This window comes from Bos taurus, chromosome 6, assembly GCF_002263795.3.
Source record: "Bos taurus isolate L1 Dominette 01449 registration number 42190680 breed Hereford chromosome 6, ARS-UCD2.0, whole genome shotgun sequence".
In the NCBI taxonomy this organism is placed as follows: Eukaryota; Metazoa; Chordata; class Mammalia; order Artiodactyla; family Bovidae; genus Bos; species Bos taurus.
The window spans coordinates 90,976,217-90,997,244 of record NC_037333.1 but is presented as its reverse complement, the minus strand read 5'-3'; the positions used below and the strand labels follow the sequence as shown (position 1 = coordinate 90,997,244).

Sequence of the window (21,028 nt, the reverse complement as noted above, 5' to 3'; positions counted from 1 at the left end):
GATAATACTTTAAAGCATATCTTACCCATGTTCTCAACACAACTTTCAGTTTTTAGTCCTGAAACACAAAGAGAAAGTTTTATTAGTTAGACATAATCTACCCTATTAAAAACTTCAAATTGGTCTGTTGCTACTGTAATCTGTCAGCTCTGAGACTTATAACTTAGTGGGAAGTAAATTACATTTTTGTTTCATAGTATAGTCACTAAAGAGCAGTAGATCTAGACACAACACTTATCTTTTCTGGAAATCAGTTTCCTCATTTATGTCTTTTTTGGGAGATTGCTTCAAATAACCTCCAGAATCCCATCCAAAGGTAACAATAACACTGATTAGTCTGAAAAAATTAGCAGAAAATTTATCTGTTTAACTAACCCTCTCTTCAGATACTAAATATCCTCAACAGTTAACCTATCCCTTTACTATGACAATTTGTACCCACTGGAGAAAAAGAATCTCAATCAGAGCTTCAAGATCCTGGAATATATGAACAGCATCCTTTGCATTCACATAGAGAGACGCAGTTGATGTGCCCCAGAACACTGATCTGCGCGTAAGGAAATGCGCTATCTTCTGGAGAGCAGGAACATGAAATCGAATGGCATGTGTGGATAGGCCCGCGAGCCTCTTGCTCGTGATGCCCTAGAAAGAATCACCAATGAGTGCTGCAGTGACTCCTCTGAGACTTGACATAAAGGGGAATCTGCCAGCTTGCCCAACAAAGGCTAAGCCAAGAAATTCAATGAAAGGGTGTTTAGTTTTAGTGCCAGCATGAGTCATGGAGGGCTTCCCAGACACCACAGGAAGGTCTAGATGTCATATGTTCTCTTCTGTTTTCTTCTCTTAGTCTGGTTAGCTCACACACCTCATCTGGAACTTCAACTCCCTGAGAATGAACCTCTCAATCTAAGATGCAGATATGAAACACCTGGCTTCATTATGAGACATGCTCACTGACAACTGCCCTCAGATCCTGTTCCATTTATGGAGTTTCAACAAGAATCCAGGTGACTTGGTCCAGTTTCTACTGGCCCAGGAAATCTGTAAGAATCTGGATGGTACCCTGAGGCCAACCTTGGTGTTTGGCTATACAAGACATTTTTTTTGAAAGTTCTAGAGACTATTAGAAAATGCTGTCTCAGCAGGTGATGAGTGGGTGCAAGCCTTACCCAGAAGTTTTAGTTGAGGGAAAGGTGAGGGTGAGGGGAGCTGTGGATGAAAAAGCTACCAACATGATAGATTCAGCCTGGGGACAAGCACTGGGGAATTTTAAAAGCCTTCATCTTTTTTCTGTAGCACAAATTAAGAGCACATTTCTCAAAGTATCGGGAAGATCCCCTGGAGAAGGAAATGGCAGTCCACTCCAGTATTTCTGCCTGGTGAATCCCATGGACAGAGGAGCCTGGCAGGCTACAGTTCATGGGGTCACAGAGTCAGACACGACTGAGTGACTAACACTTTCACGTTCTCAAAACATAGTCTTCCAATCATACACCTCAGGATCACCCAAGCACTTATTAAAATTGTAAATTCTAAGACTCTAGCCAGGACTACTGATACATAATTTCTGGGAAAGATAACTTTATTGCATTAAAATCTACATTTTAAACAAGCACTCTAAGTGTTAGGCAAAAAAATTTGAAAGCCTTATCCTTAGTAGATTGCTGTTGTTTACCTAAGTCAGAGACCCCACTGACTGTAGTCTGCTAGGCTCCTCTGTCCATGCGATTTCCCAGGCAAGAATACTGAAGTGGGATGCCATTTTCTTCTCCAGGGGATCTTTCTGACCCAGGGATCGAACCCCCATCTCATGCACTGGCAGGTGGATTCTTCACCACTGAGCCACCTGGGAATCCCATAGTAGAAGACAGGTATCTCTTAACGTTTAACACAGATCCATTTATATGAGACTGCATTTCTCCTCCCATTTTGAGCCTAGGTTTAAGTTCCCATTAGGGTTTTCAGCAGCAGGAATCAAACTATTTTGGGTTAAAGCTCAACGTTCAGAAAACAAAGATCATGGCATCTGGTCCCATCACTTCATGGGAAATAGATGGGGAAACAGTGGAAACAGTGTCAGACTTTATTTTTTGGGGCTCGAAAATCACTGCAGATGGTGACTGCAGCCATGAAATTAAAAGACTCTTACTCCTTGGAAGGAAAGTTATGACCAACCTAGGTAGAATATTCAAAAGCAGAGACATTACCTTGTCAACAAAGGTTCGTCTAGTCAAGTCTATGGTTTTTCCTGTGGTCATGTATGGATGTGAGAGTTGGACTGTGAAGAAGGCTGAGCGCCAAAGAATTGATGCTTTTGAACTGTGGTGTTGGAGAAGACTCTTCAGAGTCCCTTGGACTGCAAGGAGATCCAACCATACCATTCTAAAGGAGATCAGCCCTGGGATTTCTTTGGAAGGAATGATGCTAAAGCTGAAACTCCAGTACTTTGGTCACCTCATGCGAAGAGTTGACTCACTGGAAAAGACTCTGATGCTGGGAGGGGTTGGGGGCAGGAGGAGAAGGGGACGACAGAGGATGAGATGGTTGGATGGCATCACCGACTTGATGGACCTGAGTTTGAGTGAACTCCAGGAGATGGTGATAGACAGGGAGGCCTGGCGTGCTGTGATTCATGGGGTCGCAAAGAGTCGGACACAACTGAGCGACTGAACTGAACTGAAAGAAGTAGCAGGGTTGGGGGAGAGATCAAGACGATGAGTCGGAGAACATGGAGCTCACCTCATACCAATGAATGCATCAAAAATACATCTACACATAGAACAATTCTCACAGAAAACCAACTGGAAGCTGTCTGAAGAGCTCTTATACAACCAAAGCGGTGAAAAAGATTCCCACGGATGGAATGAAAAAAGGCATCAGGATGGGATAGGCACCCTGCGGAGAGATCTGTGAAGCAGGGAGGGTCTGCAAAGGCAGGCCCTCACTCTGCGAAGGCCGTCTGTCTGCTGGGAGGTCAGAGGAGCTGCAGGGCTTGGACTGTGATTGTGAGGTGTGCAAACCTACTGGCCTGCTAGGCCTCAAGGTGGACAGAGATACGCCAACAGCTTCCACCTCACAGCCCTTCTGAGACTGAAAGACACGCTGGGTGGGCCGCTAGTATGTAGAGTAGCCAGGTGGTGAAACTCCAGGAGGGGGACCCTGAGGGAGGACTCTGTCAAGCCAGGGGGAGACAGCCCGAAGGGCCCGTGGTGTTAGTTCAGTTCAGTTGCTCAGTCACATCTGACTCTTTGCGACCCCATGGACTGCAGCACACCAGGCCTCCCTGTCCATCAACAACTCCTGGAGCTTACTCAAACTCATGTCCATCACGTCGGTGATGCTATCCAACCATCTCATCCTGTTGTCCCCTTATCCTCCTGCCTTCAATCTTTCCCAGCATCAGGGTATTTTCCAAGGAGTTAGTTCTTTTCATCAGGCAGCCAAACTATTAGGGTTTCAGCTTCAGCATCAGTCCTTCCAATGAATATTCAGGACTGATCTCCTTTAGGATGGACGGGTTTGATCTCCTTGCAGTCCAAGGGACTCTCAAGAGTCTTCTCCAACACCACAGTTCCAAAGCGTCAGTTCTTCAGTGCTAAGCTTTCTTTATGGTCCAATTCTCACATCCATACATGACTACTGGAAAAATCATAGTCTTGACTAGACGGACCTTTGTCGACAATGTCTCTGATTTTTAATATGCTGTCTAGGTTGGTCATAGTTTTTCTTCCAAGGAGCAAGTATCTTTTAATTTCATGGCTGCAATCACCATTTGCAGTGATTTTGGAGCCCCAAAAAATAAAGTCTGACACTGTTTCCACATCTGTTTGCCATGAAGTGATGGGACCGGATGCCATGACCTTAGTTTTCTGAATGCTGCGTTTTAACCCAACTTTTTCACTCTCCTCTTTCACTTTCATCAACAGGCTCTTTAGTTCTTCTTCACTTTCTGCCATAAAGGTGGTGTTATCTGCATATCTGAGGTTATTGGTATTTCTCCCAGCAATCTTGATTGCAGCTTGTGCTTCATCCAGCCTGGCATTTCGCATGATGTACTCTCCATATAAGTTAAATAAGCAGGGTGACAATATACAGCCTTGGAGTACTCCTTTCCCAATTTGGAACCAATCTGTTGTTCCATGTCCAGTTCTAACTGTTGCTTCTTGACTTGCCTACAGATTTCTCAGGAGGCAGGTAAGGTGGTCTGGTATTCCCATCTCTTTCAGAATTTTCCAGTTTGTTGTGATCCACACAGTCAAAGGCTTTGGCATAGTCAATAAAGCAAAAGTAGACGTTTTTCTGGAACTCTCTTGCTTTTTCAATAATTCAGCGGACGTTGACAATTTGATCTCTGGTTCCCCTACCTTTTCTAAATCCAGCCTGAACATCTGGAAGTTCATGGTTCAGGTATTGCTGAAGCCTGGCTTGGAGAATTTTGAGCATTACTTTACTAGCGTGTGAGATGAATGAGATTGTGCGGTAGTTTGAGCATTCTTTGGCATTGCCTTTTCCAGTCCTGTGGCCACTGCTGAGTTTTCCAAATTTGCTGACATACTGAGTGCAGCACTTTCACAGCATCATCTTTCAGGATTTGAAATAGCTCAACTGGAATTCCATCACCTCTACTAGCTTTGTTCGTAGTGATGCTTTCTAAGGCCCACTTGACTTTGCATTCCAGGATGTCTGGCTCTAGGTGAGTGATCACACCATCATGGTTATCTGGGTCATGAAGATCTTTTTTGCGTGGTTCTTCTGTGTATTCTTGCCACCTCTTCTTAATATCTTCTGCGTCTGTTAGGTGCATACTATTTCTGTCCTTTATTGTGTGCATCTTTGCAGGAAATGTTCCCTTTGTATCTTTAATTTTCTTGAAGAGATCTCTAGTCTTTCCCATTCTATTATTTTCCTCTATTTCTTTGCATTCATCATTGAGGAAGGCATTCTTATCTCTCCTTGCTATTCTTTGGAACTCTGCATTCACATGGTCTGGGCCAAACCAGAGCCGACTGCCAGAATTCATGGAGGGGCTGGGCTCCAGCAGTGGACTTTGTTGGTGTTCACAGTGGGTAGCAGGCAAGGTAGATAGTCCCCTTGGGAGGAGTACTCAGCTGGGGTGTTCCAGTTCTGCCCACCTCACATAGCAACTTAGAGCTGGATCTGGGGTAGACAGGTCCTGGGGAGAACCCTATCACAGAGGCAGCCCCAATGCCAGGCGGCAACACCACCACCTTGATTCCTGCAGCCACAATGCCCCAGCCTCCAGCACCAGCTGAACACTAGGCAAGAAACGCATGAGACCTTGGACTGCTTCTGGGCAGAACTGTGGGGGCCTGCTTGGGCACAGATTCACTATGACCACATGGGCCTCACCTGATTAAGTGCTCACCTCCTTGGGGACAGATCACATACTTAAGGGCAATGGAGCCTTATAGAACTGACCCTCAGGATTTCCACTGGGGAGCAGATCCCACCCCACAAGAGGAGGGAAAAGGAGGCCCTGCCCAACATCCGGTGCAGGCTCTAGTCACCACACTACCAGTCACCCCTTATCAAGAGGATAACAGTCAGAGCACTTTGAAGGAAAAGATGCCATGCCAAAAGAAGCCCTCACACCAAAATTACTGGACCCACAGTCTATTGAGGGATGCTCCCGCATGAAAGCCAGCCCTTCAAAACCACAGAAGACAACTGTTTCTCCTAAATTTAAAGAGACAGGTAAATGTAAGTAAAATTTAAAAAGCACAGGAACCACTCCCAGTTAAAAGAACAAGAGAAATCCTCTGAAAGAACAAATAATGAAACAGACCTCTCCAGTCTATCTGACTCTAAGTTCAAAAAGGAGGTTAAAAAAAAATGTTAAAGGAATAAAGATTATTGACAGAAATGCAGAATCATTGTAACAAGGAACTAGAAACTATAAAGAAGATCCAATCAAAATTAAACAACTCAATTGCCAAGATAAAAATCAATCTAGAAGTAAAGAATAGGAGACTAAATAATGCAGAATGGATAAGTGATCTGAATAATGGAATACTGGAATTTCCAGAATAATGGAAATCCTCCAATCAGAACAAAAGACACAAATTTTAAAAAATGATAGCATTAAAGAAGGTCTATGAGATAAAAGTATGCCAATCTACACATAATAGGGGTTCCAGAAGAAAGAAAGAAGGGTATTAAAAGTGCATTTCAGGGAATTCTCTGGTGGTCCAATGGTTAAGACTCAGCGCTTGCACTGCCATGGGCCTGGGTTCAATCCTTGGTCAGGGAACCAAGATCCCACAAGTTGCACGGTGTAGCCAAAAAAAAAAAAAAAAAAAAGGATTTGAAGAAATTATGGCTGAAAATTTACCAAATCTAACAAAGGAAACAGATACCTAGGTACAGAAAGCACAGAGGGTCCCAAGTAAGATGCACCTAAACAGACCAATACCATGACATACTGTGATTAAAATGGACAAAGTTCAAGAGAGGAATGTAAAGGCAGCAAAAGAGAAACAAAGAGTCAGTTACAAAGGAACCCCCAAAAGGCTATTAGCTAATTTCTCTGCAGAAACTTTGCAGCCAGAAGGAAGTGGCATGATATATTCAAAGTCATGAAAGGGAAAGGTCCGCAACCTAGGTTACTCTACCCAGCAAGGTTATCCTTTAGACTAAAAGGAGAGATAAAGGATTTCTTAAACAAGCAAAAACCAGAATACAGCAGTACCAAACCCAACCTAAAAGAAATATTGAAAGGTCTTATCTAACTAGGAAAGAATCAAGAATCTACAGAAAAGGGAAAATCATAATAGGAAAGGCAAATACATAAAAGAATTGAAGATCACTTAAATAAGCGACATGACTGAGCGACTGAACTGAACTAAACTAAATAAGCCAGGTCACAGATTAAAAAATGATCAAAAAATTTCGTAGAAGTGATAACTACAATTAATAGCAAAAAGATAAACATTATGATGTAAAACAGGTCATCAAAATAAAAAATATAAGGGAAGGCAGGAAAAAAATGTATATCTTTTAGAATGTGTCTGAACTTTCATAACTACCAATCTAATGCAAGTATAACCAAGGTAACCACAAATCAAAATCATACAACAGTCACAAAAACAAAAAGAAAGCAACTCAAGCACAAAAGAAAACCATCAAACAACAAAAAGAAGAAATGAACAAGCAAGAATTACAAAATCATCTGGAAAACAAGGTTTTAAAATGGCAATAAACATATACTTGTCAATAATTAGTTTAAATGTTGACACACTAAATGCTCCAATCAACAGAACAGAATGGCAGTTTAAAAAACAAACAAACAATAGTATGTTGTTAACAAGAGACTCACATTAGGGCAAAAGAGATACACAGATTGAAAGTGAGGGGATGGAAAAGGGTATTTCATTCAAATGAAAACAGCAAGAAAGCAGGGGTAGCAATATTCACATTAGGCAACACAAACTTTAAAACAAAGTCCATAAAGAAAGACAAAGACAAAAACTATATAATGATAATGGTTCAACACTAAGTAAATCAATGTGATATTCCACATTAACAAAAGGAAAGACAAAATCACACGACCATCTCAAAAGATGCAGAAAAAGGATCTGATAAAATTCAATATCCATTCATGACAAAAACTTTCACCAAGGTGGCACAGCTCAACACAATAAAAGCCATTTACAATAAACCCATAGTCAACATCATACTCAACAGTGAGAAGCTGAAAGCCTTCCTGCTCATTTAGGAATAAGACAAGCCAACTCTCACCACTACTATCTAATATAGTATTAGAAATCCCAGCAAAGGAATCAGATTAGAAAAACAAAGGTATCCAAATTTGAGGGGAAGAGGTAAAACTGTCACTATTTGCAGATGACATGATATTCGATACAGAGGGCCCTACAGACTTCACACAAAAACTATTAGAACTAATAAATGATTTCAACAAGTTAGTAGGATATAAGATTAATATACAGAAATCTGCTGCATTTCTTTATGCTAACAACGGAATATCAGAAAGTAAAAAAGCAATGCTCTTTATTCACTTCAGTTCAGTTCAGTTGCTCAGTCGTGTCCGACTCTTTGTGACCCCATGAATCGCAGCACTCCAGGCCTCCCTGTCCATCACCAACTCCCGGAGTTCACTCATACTCACATCCATCGAGTCAGTGATGCCATCCAGCCATCTCATCCTCTGTTGTCCCCTTCTCCTCCTGCCCCCAATCCCTCCCAGCATCAGAGTCTTTTCCAGTGAGTCAACTCTTCGCATCAGGTGGCCAAAGTACTGGAGTTTCAGCTTTAGCATCAGTCCTTCCAAAGAACATCCAGGACCAATCTCCTTTAGAATGGATTGGTTGGATCTCCTTGCAGTCCAAGGGACTTTCAAGAGTCTTCTCCAACACCACAGTTCAAAAGCATCAATTCTTCGGTGCTCAGCTTTCTTCACAGTCCAACTCTCACATCCATACATGACCACTAGAAAAACCATAGCCTTGACTAGACGGACCTTTGTTGGCAAAGTAATGTTTCTGCTTTTCAATATGCTATCTAGGTTGGTCATAACTTTCCTTCCAAGGAGTAAGTGTCTTTTAATTTCATGGCTGCAGTCACCATCTCCAGTGATTTTGGAGTCCCCAAAAATATAACCATGTCCAAAAAATACCCAGGAATAAACTTTTAACTATGGGCATGAAAGAGCTATACACTGAAAACTATAAAACACTGAAGGAAATTGATAATTTTCAAGTAAACTGAAGATGATTCAAAGAAATGGAAAGGTGTCCCATGCTCTTAGACTGGGATTATTATTAAAATGGCCATACTACCCAAAGCAATCTACAGATTTAATGCAAACCCTATCAAAATCTCCATTCCATGTTCACAATGCTAGAACTAATAATCCTAAAATTTATATGGAACCATAAAAGACCCAGAACTGCCAAAGCAATACTGAACAAAAGAACAAAGCTGGAGACATAAGCCTCCCAGACTTCAGACAATACTACAAAGCTATAGTAATCAAACGGCATGGAATTGCCACAAAAACGTATGTCAATTGAACAGAATAGACAGCCCAGACATAAAGCAACACACCTACAGCCAATTAACCTGCAACAAAGGAGGCAAGAACACATAATGAAGAAAGTCTCTTCAATAAGTAGTACTGGGAAAGCTGGACAGTTAACATAAAAATCAATGAAATCAGAGCACGCCCCTACACCATATACAAAAATAAACTCAAATGGTATAAAGAACTAAATATAAGACATAATACCATACAACTGAAAGTGAAAGCTGCTCAGATCAGATCAGATCAGTCGCTCAGTAGTGTCCAACTCTTTGCGACCCCATGAATCACAGCACGCCAGGCCTCCCTGTCCATTACCAACTCCCGGAGTTCACTCAGACTCACGTCCATCGAGTCAGTGATGCCATCCAGCCATCTCATCCTCTGTCGTCCCCTTCTCCTCCTGCCCCCAATCCCTCCCAGTATCAGGGTCTTTCCCAATGAGTCAACTCTTTGCATGAGGTGGCCAAAGTATTGGAGTTTCAGCTTTAGCATCATTCCTTCCAAAGAAATCCCAGGGCTGATCTCCTTCAGAATGGACTGGTTGGATCTCCTTGCAGTCCAAGGGACTCTCAAGAGTCTTCTCCAACACCACAGTTCAAAAGCATCAATTCTTCGGCGCTCAGCCTTCTTCACAGTCCAACTCTCACATCCATACATGACCACAGGAAAAACCATAGCCTTGACTAGATGAACCTTTGTTGGCAAAGTAATGTCTCTGCTTTTGAATATGCTATGTAGATTGGTTATAACTTTCCTTCCAAGGAGCAAGTGTCTTTTATTTATTTATTTTTTTTATTTTTTTAAATTTTATTTTATTTTTAAACTTTACATAATTGTATTAGTTTTGCCAAATATCAAAATGAATCCATCACAGGTATACATGTGCTCCCCATCCTGAACCCTCCTCCCTCCTCCCTCCCCATACCATCCCTCTGGGTCGTCCCAGGGCACTAGCCCCAAGCATCCAGTATCGTGCATTGAACCTGGACTGGCATCTCGTTTCATACATGATATTTTACATGTTTCAATGCCATTCTCCCAAATCTTCCCACCCTCTCCCTCTCCCACAGAGTCCATAAGACTGTTCCATACATCAGTGTCTCTTTTGCTGTCTCGTACACAGGGTTATTGTTATCATCTTTCTAAATTCCATATATATGCATTAGTATACTGTATTGGTGTTTTTCCTTCTGGCTTACTTCACTCTGTATAATAGGCTCCAGTTTCATCCACCTCATTAGAACTGATTCAGATGTATTCTTTCTAATGGCTAAGTAATACTCCATTGTGTATATGTACCACAGCTTTCTTATCCATTCATCTGCTTATGGACATCTAGGTTGCTTCCATGTCCTGGCTATTATAAACAGTGCTGCGGCAACTGTCTTTTAATTTCATGGCTGCAGTCACCATCTGCAGTGATTTGGGAGCCCAGAAAAATAAAGTCTGACACTGTTTCCACTGTTTCCCCATCTCTTTCCCATGAAGTGATGGGACTGGATACCATGATCTTAGTTTTCTGAATGTTGAGCTTTAAGCCAACTTTTTCACTCTCCACTTTCACCTTCATCAAGAGGCTTTTTAGTCCCTCTTCATTTTCTGCCATAAGGGTGGTATCATCTGCATATCTGAGGTTATTGATATTTCTCCCGGCAATCTTGATTCCAGCTTGACCCAGGATGGGCGGGTCATGGTGGAGAGATCTGACAGAATGTGGTCCACTGGAGAAGGGAATGGCAAACCACTTCAGTATTCTTGCCTTAAGAAACCCATGAACAGTATGAAAAGGCAAAATGATAGGATACTGAAAGAGAAACTCCCCAGGTCAGTAGGTGCCCAATATGCTACTGGAGATCAGTGGAGAAATAACTCCAGAAAGAATGAAGGGATGGAGCCAAAGCAAAAACAATATCCAGCTGTGGATGTGACTGGTGATAGAAGCAAGGACCAATGCTGTAAAGAGCAATATTGCATAGGAACCTGGAATGTCAGGTCCATGTATCAAGGCAAACTGGAAGTGGTCAAACAAGAGATGGCAAGAGTGAATGTCGACATTCTAGGAATCAGCGAACTGAAATGGACTGAAATGGGTGAATTTAACTCAGATGACCATTATATCTACTACTGCGGGCAGGAATCCCTCAGAAGAAATGGAGTAGCCATCATGGTCAACCAAAGAGTCTGAAATGCAGTACTTGGATGCAATCTCAAAAACGACAGAATGATCTCTGTTCGTTTCCAAGGCAAACCATTCAGTATCACAGTAATCCAAGTCTATGCCCCAACCAGTAACGCTGAAGAAGCTGAAGTTGAACGGTTCTATGAAGACCTACAAGACCTTTTAGAACTAACACCCAAAAAAGATGTCCTTTTCATTACAGGGGCCTGGAATGCAAAAGTAAGAAAGCTGCTTAGTTCTGTCCAACTCTTTGTGACCCCATGGACTATATAGTCCATGGAATTTTCCAGGCCAGAATACTGGAGTGGGCAGCCTTTTCCTTCTCCAGGGGAGAAGGGAACCCAGGGATCTAACCCAGGTCTCCTAAACTGCAGGTGGACTCTTCAGCTGAGCCACAAGGAAAGCCCAATAATATTGGAGTGGGTAACCTATCCCTTCTCCAGTGGATTTTCTCAACCCAGGAATTGAACTGGTGTCTCCTGCATTGCAGGCAGACTCTTTACCAACTGAGCTATCATTGATCCTCAGTGATTAATGTAAAGAAATAGAGAAAAACAACAGAATTGGAAAGACTATAGATCTGTTCAAGAAAATTAGAGATACCAAAGGAACATTTCATGCAAAGATGGGCAAATATAGGACAAAACGGTATGGACCTAACAGAAACAGAAGATATTAAGAAAAGGTGCCAAGAATACACAGAAGAACTACATAAAAAAGATGTTAATGACCCAGATAACCACTATGGTGTGATCACTCAACTAGAGCCAGACATCCTGGAGTCCAAAGTGAAGAGGGCCTTAGGAAGCATCACTACAAACAAAGCTAGTGGAGGTGATGAATTCCAGTTGAGCTACTTCAAATCCTAAAAAATGATGCTGTGAAAGCACTGCACTCAATATGCCAGCAAATTTGGAAAACTCACCAGGCGCCACAAGACTGGAAAAGGTCAGTTTTCATTCCAATCCCAAAGAAAGACGATGCCAAAGAATGTTCAAACTACCACACAATTGCCCTCATCTCACACACTAGCAAAGTAATGCTCAAAATTCTCCAAGCCAGGCTTCAACAGTATGTGAACCAAGAACTTCCAGATGTTCGAACTGGGTATAGAAAAGGCAGAGGAACCAGAGATCAAATTGTCAACATCCGTTGAATCATAGAAAAAGTGAGAATTCCAGAAAAACACCTACTTCTGCTCTACTGATTACGCCAAAGCCTTTAACTGTGTGGATCACGACAAACAGTGAAAAATTCTTAAAGAGATGGGAATACCAGATCACCTTACCTGCCTCTGGAGAAATCTGTATGCAGGTCAAGAAGCTACAGTTAGAACTGAACATGGAACAACAGACTGGTTCCAAATTGGGAAAGGAGTACTTCCAGGCTGTATATTGTCACCCTGCTTATTTAACTTATATGGAGAGTACATCATGCGAAATGCCAGGCTGGATGAAGCACAAGCTGCAGATGACACCACCCTTATGACAGAAAGTGAAAAGGAATCGAAGAGCCTCTTGATGAGTAAGAGGAGAGTGAAAAGTTACTTTAAAAGTCAACATTCAAAAAACTAAGATCATGGCATCCGGTCCCATCACTTCATGGCAAACTGATGGGGAAACAATGGAAATAGTGACAGATTTTATTTTATTGGACTGCAAAATCACTGCAGATGGTGACTGCAGCCATGAAATTAAAAGATGCTTGCTCCTTGGCAGAAGAGCTACGACCAATCTAAACAGCATATTAAAAAGCAGAGACATTACTTCACCGACAAATGTCCATCTAGTCAAAACTATGGTTTTTCCAGTGGTCATGTATGGGTGTGAGAGCTGGACTATAAAGAAAGCTGAGCACTGAAGGACTGATGCTTTTGAACTGTGGTGTTGGAAAAGACTCTTGAGGGTCCCTTGAACTGCAAGGAGATCCAACCAGTTCATCCTAAAGGAAATCAGTCCTGAATATTTACTGGAAGGACTGATGCTGAAGCTTCAGCTTCAGCACTTTGGCCACCTGATGTGAACTGGAAAAGATCTTGATGCTGGGAAAGATTGAAGGCAGGAGGAGAAGGGAATGACAGAAGATGAGATGGTTGGATGGCATCACTGACTTGATGGACATGAGTCTGAGCAAGCTCCCAGAGTTGTTCATGACAGGGAAGCCTGGTGTGCTGCAATCCATGGGGTCACAGAGTTGGACATGACTGAGCAACTGAACTGACTTGAACCATAAAACTCCTAGAAAAGAACATAAGCAAAACATTCTCTGGCATAAATTGCAGCAAAATGTTGTTAGATCAGTCTCCCAGGGCAAATGAAATAAAGGCAAAAATAGACAAATGGGACCTAATCAAAGTTAAAAGCTTTTGCACAGCAAAGGAAACCATCAACAAAATGAAAAGACAGCCTGAAGAAAGTAACTGACAAGTTACTATCAAAAATACACGAATAGCTCATACAACTCAATGTTCATGTTCATGTGCAAGTTGCTCAGTCGTGTCCAACTCTTTGCAACCTCATGGACTTTACTGTCCATGGAATTCTCCAGGCCAGAACACTGGAGTGGGTAGCCTTTCCCCTTTCCAGGGGATTTTCCCAACCCAGGGATAAAACCAGGGTCTCCCACATTGCAGGTGGATTCTTTACCAACTGAGCCACAAGGGAAGCCCAAGCAACTCAATAGCAAAAAAAAAAAAAAAAGAAATGTAAAGAAGACTTCAATAGAAATTTTTCCAAAGACAACATTCATATAGCCAACAGGCACATGAAAAGATGCTCAATATCATAATTATTAAAGAAAGGCAAATCAAAACGACAATGAGGTATCACCTCACAACCTGAACAGAACAGCTATTATCAAAAAGTCTGCAAATAATAAATACTGGAGAGAAATGTGGAGAAAAGGAAACTCTCTTATACAATGTAAATTCGTACACCCACTATGGAAAACAGTATTGAGGCTCTTGAAGAAAATAAAAACTGAACTACCATACAATCCAGCAATCCCACTCCTGGGCAAATATCTGGATAAAATTCTAATTTGAAAAATACATGCACCCAAATGTTCACAGCAGCACTACATAGAATGAGCAAGACATGGAAACAATCTAAGCGTCCACCAACTGACTGCCTTAAGAAGATGTGTGTGGGGGGGGTGTGTGTGTATACACACACATACACTACACACACACACACACACACAATGGAATATTACTCAGCCACAAGAAGGAATGAAATAATGACACTGCAACACAGAAGGACCTAGAGAATATCACACTAAATGAAGTAAAGTCTAAACAATAAGGATTTACCATATAACACCATAAGCTATATACATAATGTCCAGTATAACCTATAATGGAAAATAACCTGAAAAAATACATAAAACTGAATCATTCTGTACACTTGAAACTAAGACAATATTGTAAGTCAACTATACTTGAATAAAAAAGTAGCAGGGTTAAAAGTGGGTAAGAGATTGATTCAGAAATAAACAGGATAAGACACATATATAGAGACTGAAAAAGGGAATATAACTACAGATTCAACAGGTGTAAAAAGACATGAGGTTATTATGATTAGCTTTATGCCAATAAATTTGAAATCTAAGGCAAATGGACAGTTCCTAGGAAAATGTAGCTTATCAAAAATAACTCAAAAATAAATAGAAAACTCAAATGGTATTTTAACTATTTTAAGCAGTTTAAACTTTTTGCACAAAGGAAAAATATCAGGATAGTCTGGTTTTTACAGAATACTAAAGAGAAAGGAGCTGCATAGAGAACCCCAGATATCTTTAGGGTTTCCAGGACTCACCAAAGTACTGATCAGTTTACTTGTGTAAGGACTCTACCCAAGGACAGTGAAAGAACTCAGAGGATGAAGAATAGTGCCTATTCCTACCTGCCACACTGGAAACCTTGTAAGCTGTCATTTTAGCAAGAAGCTCTATGGTAAGAAGACTTAGAAGCAGTTCAGTTCAGTTGCTCAGTCGTGTCCAACTCTTTGCGACCCCATGAATTGCAGCACGCCAGGCCTCCCTGTCCATCACCAACTCCCGGAGTTCACTCAAGACTCACGTCCACCGAGTCAGTGATGCCATCCAGCCATCTCATCCTCTATCGTCCCCTTCTCCTCCTGCCCCCAATCCCTCCCAGTATCAGGGTCTTTTCCAATGAGTCAGCTCTTCGCATCAGGTGGCCAAAGTACTAGAGTTTCAGCTTCAGCATCAGTCCTTCCAAAGAAATCCCAGGGCTGATCTCCTTCAGAATGGACTCGTTGGATCTCCTTGCAGTCCAAGGGACTCTCAAGAGTCTTCTCCAACACCACAGTTCAAAAGCATCAATTCTTCCATGCTCAGCCTTCTTCACAGTCCAACTCTCACATCCATACATGAACACAGGAAAAACCATAGCCTTGACTAGATGGACCTTTGTTGGCAAAGTAATATCTCTGCTTTTGAATATGCTATCTAGGTTGGTCACAACTTTCCTTCCAAGGAGTAAGCGTCTTTTAATTACATGACTGCAGTCACCATCTGCAGTGATTTTGGAGCCCCAAAAAATAAAGTCTGCCACTGTTTCCACTGTTTCCCCATCTATCCACCATGAAGTGATGGGACCAGATGCCATGATCTTAGTTTTCTGAATGTTGAGCTTTAAGGCAACTTTTTCACTCTCCTCTTTCACTTTCATCAAGAGGCTTTTTAGTTCCTCTTCACTTTCTGCCATTAAGGGTGGTGTCATCTGCATATCTGAGATTATTGATATTTCTCCCGGCAATTTGATTCCAGCTTGTGCTTCTTCCAGCCCAGCGTTTCTCAGAAGCAGTTCAGACAATCGTAAATAAAACCCTCCCTTGGGTTTCCATCTCCTTCAGATCTCAAACAATTACAGATGTTTCTGACCAAACTCCCAGCTGACTGGAATTTCTGGCACAACAGTAAAGCCACTGGGCTTTTGGACACAAGGACTTCTTCCCTTTGTAGGGCTACCACTACTAGCCTGTTACTGGGCCTAATGATGTAGACTATCTCACAGAAAAAGAAGCCATGACTCCCCAGCCCAATATTTCATTGTGCAAAGGGTTCTCTTTGAACCACATTTCCATGAAGTAGGACAAACTCCCAAAAGTTTCACTGTCACGTAGAAATTTAACAGCTAAACCTGGCTGCTAAAGCCTCAGCCACTTTCATAAATAAATGGCTGCCCATCCACTAGACCTGCAGTTCCCAAACAGTGGTAGAGGTGTCCCTGAATGCTCTAGCAAATTTACAGGGACACCAAAGGATATTTTAAAAATTTCAAGACAAACAGAGCCATATTTGATATCATTCAGATAGTGCATGAACTATCAGCTTTAGGTAGAACAGTTTCAAAGTTACACTACATTACATACAGTTCAATAACATCATATATTTGCAAAGCTAGGTTTTTAGCAATTGTGATAAAAAGCAAATACATGTGAAAATCAATGATCAGGAAATAAGGCAGTATCTACTCTGATACCAAAGTCTGAGAAGCTATGCAGTCAGTGTCCAACAGGCACAGACATCACATTAGCAAGTCACTATGGTAAAGAACGAAATAACAGCACTTGAAATTTATATATATAACTTAAAACATCTACTAAGATGTTAAGACAAATACTGAGATGTTTGATTTGATTTTACTTAATAAATAGACCTTTTACGTATTTATTTCAGATTAGAGACACTGTGAAAAATTATGACATCACTAAGAACACCATGAACCGAGAAAATCTGAGAACCTCTGCATTAGACAATACAAAGTCTTACCTACTACTTTATCCAAACTACACTCAATGGGGTCCTTACCTGTAAGACATTACACCTGAAAAGATAGCACAGAACAAAACAGCCTATTGCAACGTTGGGCAAATCCAATGAAATGCTGCATTCATCCATTGTAAGGATGGACACAATAAAAGGACCGAAATCGTAAAGACCTAACAGAAGCAGAAGAGATTAAGTGGCAAGAGTACACAGAACAGCTGCACAAAAAAAGATTTTAATGACCTGGATAACTGTAGTAGTGTGGTCACTCACATAGAGCCAGATATGCTGGAGTATGAAGTCAAGTGGGTCTTAGAAAGCATTACTAGGAACAAAGCTAGTGGAGGTAACAGAATTCCAGCTGAACTATTTCAAATCCTAAATGATGATGCTGTTAAAGTACTGCACTCAATGTCAGCAATTTTGGAAAATAAGCAGTGGCCACAGGACTGGAAAAGGTCAGTTTTCATTCCAATCCCAAAGGGTAATGCCAAAGAATGTTCAAACTACCATACAATTTCGCTCACTGCATATGCTAGCAAGGTTATGCTCAAAATACTTCAAGCTAGAATTCAACAGTACTTAAACCAAGAACTTCCAGATGTACAAGCTGGGTTTAGAAAAGGCAGAGAAACCAGAGATCAAATTGCCAACATATACTGGGTCACAGAGAAAGCAAGGAAATTCCAGAAATACATCTACTTCTGCTTCACTGACTACACTAAAGCCTTTGACTGTGTGGCTCACAACAAACTGTGAAAAATTCTTAAAGAGATGGGAATACCAGACCACCTTACCTGCCTCCTGAGAAACCTATATGCAGGTCAAGAAACAAGAGTTAGAACCAGACATGGAACAATGGACTGGGTCAAAACTGTGAAAGGAGTAAGTCAAGGCTGTATATTGTCAACCTTCTTAATTAACTTATATGCAGAGTACACCATGTGAAATGCTGGACTGGATGAAGCACAAGTTGGACAAATCACAAGCCAGAATCGACACTGCCGGGAGAAATATCAACAACCTCAGATAAGCAGAAGATACCATTCTAATGGCAGAAAGTGAAGAAGAACTAAAGAGCCCTGCATGAGGGTGAAAGAGGAGAGTGAAAAAGCTAACTTGAAACTCAACATTAAAAAAACTAAGATTATGGCATCTGGTCCCATAACTTCATGGCTAATAGAAAGGGGGAAAGTGCGAACAGTGAGATTTTATTTTCTTGGGCTCCAAACTCACTGCAGATGGTGACTACAGCCATGAAATTAAAAGACACTTGCTCCTTGGAAGAAAAGCTATGACAAACCTAGACAGCATATTAAAAAGCAGAGACATTACTTTGCTTCTTACAAAGATCCATGGTTTGTAAGCATCCATCCAGTCAAAGCCATGGTTTTTCCAGTAGTCATGTATGGATGTGAGAGTTGGACCACAAAGAAGGCTGAACGCCGAAGAATTGATGCTTTCGAACTGTGGTAATGGAGAAGACTCTTGAGAGTCCCTTGGACTGCAAGGAGATCAAACCAGTCCATTCTAAAGGAAATAAGTCCTGGATATTCATTGGAAGGACTGATGCTGAAGCTGAAGCTCCAATACTTTGGCCACCTGATGCTGAGAAGGACTGAGGGCTGGAGGAGAAGGGGTGACAGAGGATGAGATGGTTAGATAGCATCACCAACTCAATGGACATAATTTCAGAAAACTCTGGGAGATAATGGAGAAAAGAAGAGCCTAGCATGCTGTAGTCCATGGGGTAACAAAGAGCTGAAAACCACTTAGCAACAAAGATGATGATTAATGACTTGTTCACTGTCTTGGGTGCTCTGTGTGAGAAGCTGAACTTCAAATGGTGATCCTGGTAGGGAGCACACCTACTGGGGTACTAACTGAAATCTGCCAATACTAATGCCATAGCTGTATGATTGGGTCATTTAGACACTCAGAACTGGGTTAATAAACTTCTACACAATTTCTCACTATGGAAAAAAATGCAGCAAATACAACTCATAAGCTCAGTCTTTATGTTAATCACATACAGGCTCATATTAAGTGACTGCATCTAAAGAAAAGCATCTGGAAACCAACAAAGGAAATCAAGCATGTGTGGTCACTGTCTCTATTACAGCTTCTGGCTATATACACAAAACTACTACACTAAGGAAATCACTTGTAAAGGATAAGGACTACAAATTAAAAATTCTAACAGCCTCCCCAGTGAAGATTTCTGTAGGGCTGACTGGATGGCTGTCTTCAGCTTTTTATAAGCTGCAAACAATCATGTTAATTTCTGCCTCGGCCAAGTTCCCAAGCGCCAAGGATATGCTTGTGTGGGTGTACTTGTTCTGACCTCAGTGGACATATGAACATTCATATAGCATCTGTTCTTACTTCAGTAAATGAACATATATTTCATATGACCTTGGCAAAAAGATAATTCTGATTAGATCAAAATCACCTGTATATGAAACAAGATGCTAACTTTGCTTCCCCAGTGATTCTGGGGCTGCTATCCTGACTGTAGAGGTTACCACAGAATTCATCATTATGGAAAGAAGACAGTCAATGTGAGTCATCCCCAATAGGAAGTGACAGACTATAATGGGTTGGGATGATAGCAGGCAGCTTCTGACATGTTTCCCAATGATCTTGCTGCCTACTATTCACACTCTAGTAATCCTCTCAAGTGTGGACTGAACGTAGTAACCTACTTCTAGCAAAAGGAATATAGCAAAAGTGATGCAATGTCACTCCTGTGGTTAGACTGCAAGAGACTATGACTCGTTGGCTCTCTCTGGCTTACTGGCATTTTGATAAAGAAAGGTGCCATGCTGTGAGACAGTCTATGGAGAGGCCTAAGGAACAAGGGAGGCCTCCAGTCAATAGCTCATGACGAACTAAGGCCTTAGTCAACAACCCAACTGAAGCAACTTAGCATGCACATATACAACAACCCACAGGAAACTGAATCCTGCCATCAACCATGTAAGTGAGGTCGGAGGTAAATCTTCCCCAGCCATGTATTATGAAGACTGATCTCTCAAAAGTCTTTTTAGAGAGATCCTGAGTCAAAAGACCCAGCTACAGTGAACCCAGATTCCAGACCCACAGAAGCTATGAGAAGAAATTCTGCCTATGGACACAGCTTCAGCTCATGACAGCCTGACCTATGGATTTCAGACTTGTCTTGCTAGCCAATACAATCACGTAAGCCAACTCCTTACAACTGATTTTGTTTCTCTGGTTGAGCCTTGACTGATATAACAGCATGAACAAGTCTGGTGGGTGAAAGTCTGGAAGGGGTTGATAATAAAAGAGGTCTCCCTTTTCCTATAAATATGAAATAAATAGTCTGAACAACCTTCCAAATGTTCTAGGCATTTGATTCACAACGTGAATTTCATGGTGATGAACGTGATATATCGCTTCCTATCTGGTCTATCTATACAGAATCTTACTGAATCCCCAATCCCAGACAAGAGCACAGAAACGGTGCTACTTCCAGAGAAGGCTAAAAAAGAGTCTATCAGAACCAAGGAAGGTACTTATATTTGAGGAGCCCTCAAGTGCTAGGGGTGAATTTATAAAAAATAAATCTGGATAGCTCCTTCCCCCTTTGGATGGCTTAGCAGAGAGATGGCTCAACAAGTCCGAGAAAGCTCAACAAAACAGACTAACCCCAGCCACTGGAGTCCAGGGGCTCTTCCTTTCTAACAAGGTTACTTTTCGAGTCAGAGAATGTTGACATTCCTTGCCCCGATCACTCTATTAACAGGTAGAGTGTATTTACATATATATAGTCTGGTCCCTTGCTATAGAAACACTGTCCAAAATGCCAGATGATCTATGACCAGCCTGTTCAGTAAAATAATGAGAGTTCAGAGGATGATGTATGCACTACTATTTCTCTTATTAGTTTTCTTCCAGTAAATCATACTATACCTACACTGTAAGGTACATGAAATCTCAAAGCTATGACTTCCTACCAGGAATTTATTTAT

General features: G+C 41.4%; 1 protein-coding gene across 13 annotated transcripts in view; it reads right to left on the bottom strand.

Moving 5' to 3' along the window:
- Positions 1-21,028, bottom strand: part of ART3 (ADP-ribosyltransferase 3 (inactive)) — a 143,819-nt gene that overhangs the window by 10,751 nt on the left and 112,040 nt on the right. For all 13 annotated transcript variants that reach the window (XM_059887393.1, XM_059887392.1, XM_059887384.1 and 10 more), the window contains 1 exon segment: positions 26-58. In XM_059887393.1, coding sequence (XP_059743376.1) covers positions 26-58 — 33 coding nt within the window.